The sequence below is a fragment of the Talpa europaea genome (genome assembly GCF_964194135.1).
Source record: "Talpa europaea genome assembly, chromosome: 10".
NCBI classification, from domain to species: domain Eukaryota; kingdom Metazoa; phylum Chordata; class Mammalia; order Eulipotyphla; family Talpidae; genus Talpa; species Talpa europaea.
Genome location: NC_140077.1, coordinates 73,311,118 through 73,324,204, shown reverse-complemented (window position 1 = coordinate 73,324,204; position 13,087 = coordinate 73,311,118). Strand labels below are relative to the sequence as shown.

General features: G+C 49.2%; 1 protein-coding gene across 1 annotated transcript in view; it reads left to right on the top strand.

Moving 5' to 3' along the window:
- Window positions 1-13,087, top strand: part of NFASC (neurofascin) — a gene marked incomplete at both ends in the record, with an annotated part of 170,792 nt that overhangs the window by 82,846 nt on the left and 74,859 nt on the right. Inside the window, one exon of the mRNA XM_084245071.1 lies at window positions 4,533-4,641. Within this exon, the coding sequence (XP_084101197.1) occupies window positions 4,533-4,641 (109 nt within the window). The remainder of the gene's footprint in view (window positions 1-4,532; window positions 4,642-13,087) is intronic.

The following is a 13,087-nucleotide window of genomic DNA, read 5'->3' as shown; positions in this document are numbered from 1 at the left end:
CTTCCACTCCTCTTACAGATAAAGAGGTCATTTTCCTAGTACAAGTTCCTGCTACAGAGAATAAACCAGCCGCTCTATAGAGAAATGAACAAAGAACAGGAGCAATTCAAAGAAAAGGAAAGTGCCCAACCTCATTCAGTGGGAGAATCACACTGAAAAGACACCTGTTTCTGAGCATTGATCGACTTGTCAGACACACAACGTGTTCCAACACAACACATTGGAAGTAGAGGAACAGGAATTCCTCATATACTGCTTACGGGAGTGTAAATTCTCACAGTCCTCATGGAGAGCGATTTGACCACATTCCCTTTGGCCCAAAAATTCTGCATTCAACGACTTACCCTAGAAATAGTCTTGCAAAGGGGAGAAACAGCGCTTAACCAGAGATATGTATTGTAGCAGTTTTCCACATTCAGTGATGATAGAATACTAAATTTCTATTAGGATCTGAGTAAATGATTATGATATGTTCATGCAATGAAATGCTCTGTAGCTGCTGAAAGTAATCAAGTTGTTGTGTGTGAGTCAATAGAGGAAAATAAAGTATTTGTTAACTGAAAAAAGTAAGATGAGGGAAAATATATATAGCATGCTATAATTTTACATGCGTATGTCTGTATAAACAATTACAAATTACTTATGCAAAAAACAAAATAATTTTTTTACTGATTAAGCAAGAACCTCTAGAGACAGAGAGAGTCTTGTTCTCTGATCACAGACTGGATATCCAGGGGGCGGAGCACCTGAGCCAGGCCTCGGGAGTTTAATTTTGTACTTCTTCAGAAATATGCACTTACAGAGTCAGAATTCCAAGGTGAGAACATGTTAGAGATTCCCCAGACCTGCTTTTATTCTGTGGCAGAGGGAAGGGCAAGGCAGGCTGAGAATAAATATTTACTGAGAACACCAAGAGGGGTATTGGGGAGCTGTGAGCACCCTAAGACTCTCCTTCCCATCACCTATCTGACTGCAGTGACTTCTACTTGTCACTGGAGAGCAGCTCCCACTCCATCCCCCTCCAACCCAGACCTCATTCAGAGGAACCAAGCAGGCGCCTGCCGCCTGGACCCTGTGGCTGGCCTTCTGGCGTCTGGAGGCTGCGCCGAGGCCCCAGCCACTTGGCCATGATCCCCACCTGTCTGTGACTCAGTCTGTGGGATATCAGGTGTCCTCCTTGATCCTGTTCCTCTCCAGAGCTTCAGTGTCCTTCCTGCAACTTTCCCAGCCCCAGGTCAGGTGGACAGTCTGTCCCCTACATTTGGAGTTAATCCTTTGTCTAATGCGAAGTCCTGTGAGTAATGATAAAAGCCTTGGTGGTAATCGTTACCTCACTCATCTGTAGTGGTTGTTGTGCCTTTTTATTTTTTAAGCTTTTCTTTTTATTTATGGCTTCCAGAACTGGGGTATAGGCCAGAGGTGTGTCGGGGGGCGGTGAGAGGATTTTACAGAGACAGAGTGGGGAGCAGAACAGGCGGATCTACTGAGATAAACTGCTGAGGGGAGCAGCGGGCAAGTCAGGAGAGGTCTGCCGTGCCATGTGGGTCAGAGCCTGGCCAGGAATGGAACTCATGCTGCAGTGGCTGGTGATAGCTTCATGGTGCTGAGACTTAACCCCTTCGCCACCAGGGAGGCCCTGGTTATTGTGTCTTTATCTCTGTCCATCTCTTTTCAAATCACAGCTTTCATATGACCTTCACAGCAACCCCATAAGGAGGATCTGATCCCAAATTTTCAAATTATAGTAAAATATTAGTACAAAGAGTTGTTTTCCAAGCACTTTCTGATACATTATCTCATTGCAGTCACTCAATAATCTGAGGTAGGCAAGGAAACTTTTATTCACCTAAATGTACAAATGAGGATACTGAAGAGGCAGCTGTTAAATAGTGTGCCTTTGGGATAAGAACATGTGGGTTTGAGTCCTGACTCAATGGATTCTTCACACCTGTTTCCCACAATGGAAAATATGAATAATATCTATATCCTTTGTTGTTGGGATTAAATGACTATAGCTCAAAAGAGTTTCAAGAATTGGCAGGCTAATGATTTCTCATTTCTTCATCTATACTGCCATTTAAAATTTTATTTTTATTTTGAAAATTTTTCAGGAACAAGGAGAGAATAACATAATGAGCCTGGCATGTCCTGTCACTCTCCCCACAGGTACCAGCACAAGGCTGTACCAACCCAGTCCTTCTCTTGCTTTCTGGACAGTTTTCAAAGTAACGAAGTGTTTCCCCACGTTCTCAAAGGTGTTGAAAGATACTATTAGGGATTTGTAGATTTAAACATATTTTTTCTTTTAATCAAGTGTAGTTATGATCCTTGGTGATGTTCTGCTGGGCCAAGGAGACCTTGCCTGCTTGACTTCCGAGTTGTCCTGGCCTGACTGTATTTGATACTCGTTTGCTTTTCTGGTGTGAGAGATGTTCTGGGGTCAGCTTATACATTTGCTGTATGGGGCATTTCTCCGAGGAAGACTGATTTCTTTGGGAGGGCTGGTACTTAGAGTTCATAATCTGATTGCTGGGGGTGTTCATTCCTAGGATGGTCCTTGTTTCTGGGCTTTACTGTGAGCAAAGCTGGTGTGTGTGTGTGTGTGTGTGTGTGTGTGTGTCTGTCTCTCTGTCTGTCTGTGTCTGTGAGTGTGTGTTTAAGATACAACATACGGCTTTCATTCTGTTTTCCCCAGTTCACAATCAGGGCACTAGAATTTTACCTATCTCATCATCCTTATATATTTTTTTTTTTTTGAATTTTCATGGACAGACTTTATTTATTTATTTTTAAAGATTTATTTATTTATTTATTTATTTATTTATGCAAGCACTGGGTACAGTCAGAAGCTCAGGAGGGTGAGAGAATTCACCAGAGCCAGAGCGGAGAGTAGAACAGGCAGAGTAATGATGTACACTGCTGAGGGGAGCAGCGGGCGGCAGGAGAGGTCTGCTTGCCATGTGGGACCCTCCTCCGGTGGCCGGGGAGCAGCTGGGGATTGAACCGGCGCTGCAGAGGCCGTGGGCAGCTTCGCAACCCAGCGCTCAACCGCTGCGCCACCGGGGAGGCCCTTCATCCTTATATTTATATCTCCTTTTAAGAAGAAAATCTTAACACCAGCATTATTACTTGTTTGATTTATCCCACAATAAAGATACAAAAAAAATCTCATAATAATAATAAAATACTATGTTATGATCAAAAATCTGATTATTGAAAACCGCTAAGATAGTTTTTTTTGGGGGGGAGAGAACGTTTATTTTTTTAATCTCTCCAAGGATATAAGTCAAATTACTTTGTTTTGATTCTCTGTGTAGTTATGCCAACCAGTTGGACACACAGAAACATGTGTTGCATTTTATTTTCATTTCAAGGATTTCTTTTGAAAATATTGTCTTTTAATTATGTTGGGCATTTTCATGTTCCAAAGCAAACCCATAAAACAAGTCACACTCAAATACAGCTTCCAGCCCCGTCCCCACCCATTCCTGCTGTCCCTTCCCTGCAGGCCTCTAACATTTCACTTTATGCTTTTATTACCTTTCAAAAAATATAAGTAAAATATTTATATATATTTGCATTCCTCCAGGTATTTCTTAAGTAAATGGTAGCATAGAAAACACACATTTTCTTAGCATGCTTTTTTCACTTAACAATAGTCCTGGAGATCAGAGCAAGGGGATATAGGATATATTTCATTTAAATTCCTAGAACTGGGATTGCTGGATCAAAGAGTAAATGCAGGCTTATTTTGATAGATATTGCCACATACCCTTCTGCAAAAGTGGATTTTATCATTCCCTGTAGGCACAATTTGAATGTTAAAGCAAATGATAAAATGAAATAGGTTCTCAGTGCTGAGAAAGGCTGAATGGTTTCCCAAAAAGGACTGGAGTTGGGATTTGAACTTGTAAAATGCCAACTTGGCCCAGTGTACTGACCCGTTCTCCTGTACCTCACCCCATTTTACAGATGGGGAAACTGAGACACAAGCAGGAAAGTGACCCAACCTCAATGACACAAGTTAGAATTTAAAACCCACATTCCCAGGCCCTAAAGTTGAATCTCCTTCCAGTGTTTTATAGATTCATTTATGGTGAACTCAGTTTGATTATCTCTAGATGGGGAAGAAAAACAGTAATTCTCCTAAGTAAGTGAAGAAAATTAATGAGATAATTATGGGTAAATTCTCCCTTGGGTAAAGGAGAGATTCTTTGAGATATGGCTTAACTCCTTTAGGTGAATAGGGAATCAGCAATTAGATTATGGTGTCAGGGCGCAAGTAATGATCTTTGATGAGAGAGATAATCCCCCCTCCCCAAATGTTTAAGCATCTTGTGGTATCTTCGTCAGTTCTTGCAGTGTTCAGAACGTTGAACAAAGATGCTATTATGCTATGTAAAACTTTCCAGATGGGTGTGGACAGAGATGTAATTTCCCCAATGAATGAACAAGCTATAAACCACAAAGCCTTTTTTTTTTCCTTTTCTTGAGTGACCCTGGGCTGCTTCTTTGTGCTTGTTTTGAAACAGGTTGATTAACTTATGTGCAATTTGGGACACTGGAGTTTTCCTTCCCGCTGCAGACTGGAAGGGAGCTTTGTCTGGTGTTGCAAGAAGGAGGCTGAATGAGGCAGAGGCGGTGAGTGGGGCTGGGACCTGGGTACGTGGGGGGCTGGGAGGGAGTCTTGCTGCCCCTTCTCTTTCATGAAAGTTCTTTAGCCCCCAGAATCTTCTGAGGGGCTTCTCCCCAGAGTTAGCCACAGAGCCAGGCCCCAGTTCTCCTTTGCCAGGAGTCTGGTGCTGAGGAAGCAAGATCCCATCTCCAGCAGAAGCAGTTCCACCTTCCCATTGTCCTGACTGTCCACCTTAATTGAAAAATTGGGAGGAGACAGTCTTGTTTGTGACCTGTGTCCCCCCCCCCCCGGTCTGGCCTCCACAATGTGGGAGCCTCCTGAGTGACAGCCCTAGCATATGGGGGACAGTCCAAGGACTCCTCCTTTGGGTGGAGCATATTGGGCTCTGGCAGATGGACAACACTGGAACCACACCCTGTGTCCACGGCCTGCATTGTTCCATTCTGCATGAAAATTCCCTGCTGCTCCCAGCAGCTGTTGTTCTAGTTTCAGACCAGGGGTGGTAGGAGAGGACATGCAAGAAGTCAGGGCCGGCTTTAGCCGAGGAGTAACTGGCAGGCTGATAGCCTGGATGCTGCCCAGTGGGGGGTCTGACCTGGAGGCCTAAGCAGAGAAAGGTTGCCTCATGCCTGAATGTGAGCATCTACCTCCTTGCAGTGTTCTCCTCCGCCACCTCCTTCTGCAGAGGTCTGCTGTCCTCCCAGAAAGAGTCAGGGGGATGGCGCGTGACCAGAAAAGGGGTTGGAAGGTGGAGCAGAATACCCTGTTGCATGGATTTGGGATCCTGACCAAAAAACAGCTCCACTTGTTTTGTGACCTTAGAAAAGTTAATAACTGCTCTGGACCTTGCTTTCCTGGTTATACAATGGGAATAATAATGAGTACCTTGTTGCAGAGATTGAGGATTAAACAAACAAGCCCAGCACAGTGCCTGGCAGACAGTCGGTGATCAGTTCATCTTCTAGCGCACATCAGCAGAGCTCAGATGCACTGGTCACATCAACACAGATTCTCTGTGGGTTCTTTGGGCTACAGCTGGCTTAGAACAGCGTCAGGCTTCAAGGACCACCTGAGAAATCCATCTGCTCAATGGCTCCCCCTGCACCCCCATCACTGGGGCTAAATACTGAACTTGAACATACTGACCCTGCTCTCATACAGTAGGTCCTCGCTTGACGGAGTTGGTTGGTTCTTGGAAGCAGTGGCTTTAGGTGAAATGATGTATGGCAGATCAGGTCCTCGGAGGAAGTGGTTTCATTCAGTGTGGGCCAGGACTGGGTTTTCACACCAATGTTATAACATAATGATGTTGAAGAAATTGACTTTATTCAAAGACCGGCTGTGCTGGGGGGACTCTGTAGTGTGCCATGTTCCTTTTTTTTTTTAAAAAAAAAGATTTATTTATTTATGCATACAAGAACTGGGGTGTAAGCCAGAGGTGCGGGCAGTGAGAGCATTCATCAGAGAGAGAGTGACTGAAATACACTGCTGAGAGGAGCAGAGGGGAGTCAGGAGAGGTCTGCTGCACCATGTGGGTCAGCTCCCTGGCCGGCTGGGGATTGAATTCATGCTAGAGTGGCTGGCAATAGCTTGATAGCACTGTCTTTAACCCCTGCACCACCAGGGAGGCCCAATGTCCCAGCTTCCTTTAATGGTAACATAAAACAGCATGGGGACAGATCCCCAGGTTGGTGACAGGATTAGGAGTTGGCCCATCTTTGTCATTGTACCCTCACTTTTGGCACTTTTTCATGTACCCTCTCTGCTTTCCATCCTATGCCCCCAGTTTCCTCCACAGTCTTCCCAAGGAGCTTGATTCTCTGATGATAATAGCGTCACTGCCCAGGGGACACCTGGCTGCGGCCGAGTCTCTTCCTGCTGTCCCCTACCCGCTACAGAGCAAACGTCGTAGTCTGTGCCTGCGGACATGCTATCCAGCACAACCTCGCTTGGGCTCAGGGCTTGATTTTCAGAGTGTGTCCGTTTATATTCATGTTTTCATGTGGCTTTCCGGATGTGAACAAGACAGGTGTCATCCTTTCTGTGTGCCCAGGGCATGACCTGCGGCTCTGAGAACTACTGCCCCTTCTTGGCAGCAGAGTCCGTGCTTATGTGTCTTGAACTGTGGCTGTTTTTCTTGCCGGGACACCACACTGCCTTCTCCAGTCTGAGTCACCCCCCACATCACCATGGGTAAAGAGGGCTTCCAGACACACAGAGAAACCTTAAAAAAAGGAAAGAAAGAAAAATAGACGCCAAATATGCAACATGTGGCTATTGAGGGCATAGCTGGGGTCTTTTGATGGCGATAACCACCTCCGTCATTACGTCCTTGCGACAGTTGCCTGAGTGCTGGCCAGCCAGGGGCTGTGCTCAGCCTGCATCTCCCATCGCGTCCCCACAGCCACCTGTGCAGTCGGGCCCATTATTGCCCACGTTTTACAGGTGACAGAAATGCAGACAAGTTAAGGGCAGTATTTAAGGAAGAGGCCAGCTCCCTAATTCAAATCCCCCTGCGTGTGGGAGCCTGGACTCCTGCTGACCCCTTGTGCTGGGGCTCCTGTGTGTTTCGGTGAGGCTCGCTGCAGTCCCCGGAAGCGCTGCATGGCTGTTTCTGAGCGAGCTTCTGGCCAGGTTCCAGGTGTGAACCTGATTTTTCTTTTCCAGAAGCCCCCTAGGAGCAAGCCCACTCTGCCCCCTTCTCTGACTCTCTTCCTTTTGTTCCCAGGCCCCTGCCATCTGGAGCTGCCCCAGGCGTCTGCTCCCCAGCACACTCCTTCCATCTCCCCCCTTCTCCGCCCTAGCAGGGGGCACCTTCCTGCCTGAAGATCAGCCTCTGCCCCCCTGGCTGCTGCAGCTCCCAGCTCCCCTCCCAGGCGCTGGGCACTCAGAGCAGGAAAGCACCTGGCTTTTCCAGGCCTTCAGTTTCCCCAGGGGATTCATTGGTTAATCATACCCACTCCTAAGTCCCTCTGCCTAAACCTACCTTTCTACTCAAGCTGGGCTATTGGGTTGGAGACAGCAAGACACCCTCCAGGTTTCTGTTTCTAATAAGAAGACTCGGAGGAAGGCCCTTGTGAGTGCAGGTGCCTGCGCTTATCAGGGCAAAACACACAAAGCCTTCTCTGGAGCCAACGGTGCCTCCGCTGTAGGCATGTGTGCCAGCTCTTTGCACAGACTTCTAGACAAATGGTGCATCTTATACCGCAGGAAACAGCCTTCCCCTGTCTTCCCGCCTCCCCTCCTCCAGGCCCTGTGTTTTCCCATCTTCTGCGCCTGCAGAAGCCTGCCCAGTGGTCGTTGGACCCAGCCTGGTGTCTGTGTTGGATGTAAATGCCGAGAACTGGAAGATGGGGGTGGGAACAGATGCGACTCCCTGCCTCTGTTGTGGTCCCCGCGCTCGATCCCCAGCCATGCCCTTGACACGTCAGACAGGAAACTGAGGATGTGCTGTCCTTGGAGTATCAGCAGCCGGACTGAGGTGGCTGAATGACTGAGCCAGCTCCCTCCTTGGGTCCTTGCTATTACAGGTGTCACAGGTCACAGGGAGTTGGGGAAAAGGCTGGAATGAATGTGAAGTGTTTTGGTTAAACAGACAGGGCAGGCAGGAAGGAAGGGAGCCCTGGGATGCTTTGACTGGTCTGGGGTCTACTGGAGGTTCCCCTTCTCCTAGCTTAAAGTAGGCAGTGCCGTGGAGATACGTTGGCGATGAGTGAGTGAGAACTCCTTGACCAGAGAGCCACGTTGTGATTGTTTACGCAGACTGTAGATCTGCAAAGTGGATTTGTAGATTCGCAAGTCCAGCTTGTCCAGAGCTATGTAGCAAAGCAGTTGTGGCTAGAATTGGGAGAAAGGAGAAAGGACCAGCATCTTTGAGTGCCAGGTGGTGCCAGGCATTGGGGTATACATGTTGTATATGTACATTATCCCATTAATTCATTTAAAGATGAATTAAATTAATTCATTGAATTGATTTAAAAAAAGTGCATTTCGTCCACTCTTAAAGACAAGAAACCTGTGTCTCTGAAAGAGTTTACAAATTGCTGCAGACCATGTCGCAGGTAGATGGCTGAGACAGGCTGGAGGCTCAGGAGTGTGGCTCCAGGCCCGCGCCTTTCTCCTGAAACTACATCTGAGCCCAGGGTGGGGGATGCTTGCCGGGGCTCACTGCTTCTTGCTACTTTACCTTGCTGACTTAAGCCCAGCCCTGATCTGCTTTAATGTGGCACTGCCAGGGCCTCCCTGGTGGCGCAGGGGTTAAGTGTCAGTGCTAACAAGCTATGTCCAGCCACTGTGGCCTTAGTTCGATCCCCGGCCAGGGAGGTGACCCATGTGGCTCAGCAGACCTCTCCTGTCTCCCCCGCTGCTCCCCTCGGCAGTGGATTTCAGTCAATCCACCTGTTCTGTTCCCCACTTTGTCTCTGGTGAATCCTCTCACCACCCCCCCCACCTCTGGCCTGTACCCCAGTTCTTGTATGCATAAATAAATACAATAAATGTTTTTTTAAAAATGGCACTGGCTTCTGTGAAAAGCACCAGGAGGGTCAGAAACATTGCCCTTGCCTCCCGGAGGCCACAGTCGGGGTGAGGGGCTGCCGGCCATGGCTCTTTCCTCTACTGCAGCTGCTCCTAGACTCTGCCCTTTTTTTTTCCCTTGCCTGAGCTCAGCCTATGGTTTTCAGATGACTGAACCAGGCTTGGAATCCCACAAATAGGGGGCCGAGTAAGCAGCTTAACGTGAGTGACGTCGTGAGCAGATGGCTCCAGATGGCAGGTCGTCAGATGGACAGTGGCCTGGACTCCAAATGGACACACCAGTCAGGGAGTCACGGAGCCCTTGGCCAGTGCCTGGGGTGCAGAAGCTGGGGGCTGGGGCTTAAGAACCCTCCCAGCCCTTTAGGAAAGCTACTGAGAGCCAGGGAGGTTTCGGGCTGTTCTTTTGCAGGCATGTTGTAGTTTCCTGGGGAGATGAGCTGGAGAGTCTGTGACCCGCTCGATGTAGCATGAGTCAGTATTGAACATATTAAAGTGGTAAATCCCCAAAACTAATTCTTCCTTAAACTTTTAATTTCAACTGACAAATTTGACCATTCTCATCATAAATATCGAAATTTTAAAAGTCATTTTTTGATCCAATGAATAAAGTTAATTGAGTCCCTTTGAACATTTGTAAGTGCATGCACGTTTAATCATTCATTTTCCTTTTTGAAGCATCACACTTTTCTAACAATTAAATCCTTCCAAGCCCTTATATATTTCTTTTTTCTCATTAATATTTTAAATAGCAGTTTTATTGGAATGTGATTCACATACCATACCGTACAATTCACCAATTAAGAGTATATAACTGAGTGATTTTTTTTAATACATTCTGAGCTGGGCAACCATCCCCACATTGGAGAATGTGGAGAATGCATTGGAGAATGTTTTCAGTCGCCTCACCCTAGAAAGCCATACCTATCAGCAGTCACTCCTTCCTTTTCTAGCCATGGGCAACCGCTAATCCACTTTCTGCTGCTGTTTGCGCCCCCCCCCCCGACATTTTCTGTTAATGGAACGGTATAATATGTGGTCTTTTGTGTCTGGCCTTTTTCTGTTAACATGACGTCTTCAAGGCTCGTCCATGCTATAGCAAATATAGTAGCTTCATTTTCCTGGCTGAGTAATATTCCATTATATGGACATGCCACACTTTATCCGTTTTCTCAGATAATGGACATTTGGATTGTTCCTACTTTTTGGCTATTAAGAATCACATTATAGTAAATGTCCATGTACTAGCTTTTGTGTGGATGTATGTACTTCAGTTCTCTTGAGTAAAATTGCTGGGTCATATGGTAATTCTGTGTTTCACCTTTCGAGGAGCCTGAGGTCTTTTTATCGACATCCAAATATCCCTTTCTAGCCTTCTGCCTCCCATCTCCACCATCTCTTCCCCCCTCCCCAAATCTGGGGCCCCACCCTTGTAGACCTGCCACACGGGAGTCATCCCTTCCCCCACCCCAGCTTTCCTCTGGGCCTCTCCGCAGGCCTCAGGGAGACAACCTGCAACCAGGGTATTTTCTCCATCTACTTGGAGTGGCCTGAGGAGCTCACACCCCTCTCTCTCCAACTGTGAGGAAGAATCTGTACCTAATTGCTGTGAAAGTTTCTCCCCAGGAGGTGAGTGAAGAGCCAGATTCTGGAGCTGTAGGGAGAGGGGGACTCTCCAGGGGAGGTGGCAGGATTCCTCCAAGCTTGGGGGGCTGTTTCCTCCCAGCCATCTCCTCCCAGCTGTCTCTCTGGTTCCTGTAGCCCCTGCAGTGGGGCTGAGGCTGGGGCACACCTAGCAAGCTCTGTAACGTGTCAGCTCTTGAGTCCTTTACAACCTGCTATCCCACTACTCTCTATAAGGAAGGAGACAGCCATAAGCAGGGCCAGTGAGTGGAGCCTGAAGGATAGGAATTCGCAGAGGGCCACGACGGCACATGAGTCTGCAGATCGGAGCTGCACTAGCTGTGTTGGAGGCAGGTTTCCACCCTGCCCCTTGGAGGTTGAAGGCAGAAGCAGTGAGACTGAGAAAATGCACCAGCCCCAAGGCATCTTCCCAGGGAGCCCCGCTGCGGCCTGAGAGGGGCCCAGGGAGCTGTGGCCTAGGCGCCAAGTGTACTTGGGCTCCCTCGCTCTGCCAGCCTCAGGTGGATCTGGCATCAAAGAGGGGTGAGGCGGCAGCCACACTTCCCCACACATTAGGCTGCGTGCAGGCCCCCCACAAGCAGGTGGTTAAAATCAAACTCATGCCACCTATACCGTGTGGACGAGGCCCAGCAGGGCACCGTCCATGCAGCCATGCCTGGTAGTGAGGTGTGTGAGCCTCCCACCCTAGAAGAGGGGGCACTTTCTTGGATGCAGCCTTCTGGGGGGTTCTGGCTCACCCTGTAGGTGCCTGGGTATTCATGGGAAGCATGAGTTCATGGGGGGAAGGTCTCTTCCCCTTCTGCCCATCCCCTCCTTCCTTCACCCCCAACTTAATAAACACCCTAGTGGTTCAGGTTTCAACGTAAAGATTAGTTCTGGGCGTTGAGCAGGAAACAGCTGTTTCCAGCCAAATCCCTAATCCTGAACCCAGGTGTCCCCCACCGCCCACTCCCCAAACAGGAGTTGGGGCCACCCGATACCATTGTTCTCCACCCCCACCAAGCCCCTGTGGCCTCTGCGACCTTGGCCTAGGCTGGGAGAGGAGGGGCAGGGCCCACAAACAAGCACTAGCAATGGTTAAACAGCCCCTCTCGCTGCCAAATCTCTCCCCTGACAGAGAAAGGGAGCCAAGCATGAAACACAGCCACGAGCAGATGGAGACCACCCGCTCCAGCCTGACAAGTGAGGAGAAGGGAGGGAGGGCTGAATCCCATATACAGGGCCTCCTTGGCTATTGGAAAACCCTAGAAGACTGCTGGTTGGACCCAACAGGCAAGGAAACTGGTCTCCTTCCTCTGGGCACTGATCTGGGCAGGGCCAAGAAGCAGGCTGGTGAGTGTTCTCCTGGGAGCCCGCGTGCCCGGAGAGCGAAGAGCAGGGTCAGGGGCAGTTCCCATGGCAGTGGCCAGCTTTCCCTCGAGGCTGAGCCACTCGGCCATCTCATGGGGTGAGAGGGAGATGCCTCCGAAGTCGTGTTCTGGTACGCTCTGTGTGGGAGGAAGCAGCTTTCCGTTCCAATCTCTGTTCCCCCAGTGACCCCTCAGCCCCGTCCCTCCTCGCTTGGTGCTCTAGCTCCCGGCAGCCTGATGGTCAATAGGTGGCATTTCGAGTTTCCTAGGAGACCCACCAGGCCTTCCAGTGCCCGTGAGTGGTGCAGACTTGGGCCACCATCTGTTGCCTGGTTCCTTCCTTGACATGAGAGCATCAGCCAGGGTAAGTGGGCTAGAGGGTAGGAGGGGAGCCGGGTACAGGGCTGAGCCCAGGGCACCGGCTGCTGCACCCAAGCCCTCAGCAGAGGGAGGGGTGAGGGCCGGGAGGGGCAGTAGCAGCGTTGGGGCTGGTGCCCAGAGCGTCAGATCTAAGTCTGTTTGTGCGCTGGGGGAGCAGCGTGGCCCTGCCTGTGGTCAGGCAGAAAGCTGTGAGCGGGAGAGGGGCGGGCTTCAGATTGAGGAGAGCATGTCTGCTGAGCAGGGACAGGCCTGCTGAGGATGCAGAGTGGGTGCCATTGGGCTCTTGCCGTTTGTCTGTCACTCAGGCTTATACCATAACAACAGCCCTGTCACGTGTCATATTGGCTTCGCCGATTCATTGCTGGATTAAAATGTCTCCCCGTGATAGGAAGCATCTCATCAGAGGACTGTCACTTGCCCAAGGACAGACAGCGGCCGTGAGCTCAGGACGCTCAGCGCCTGGCGCGGGAAAGGAGTGTGAGGATGTCACACCTGGCAGAGCGGGTGTGTCTTGGGGGCACAAAGGAAATAGAAGCCCTGCTCT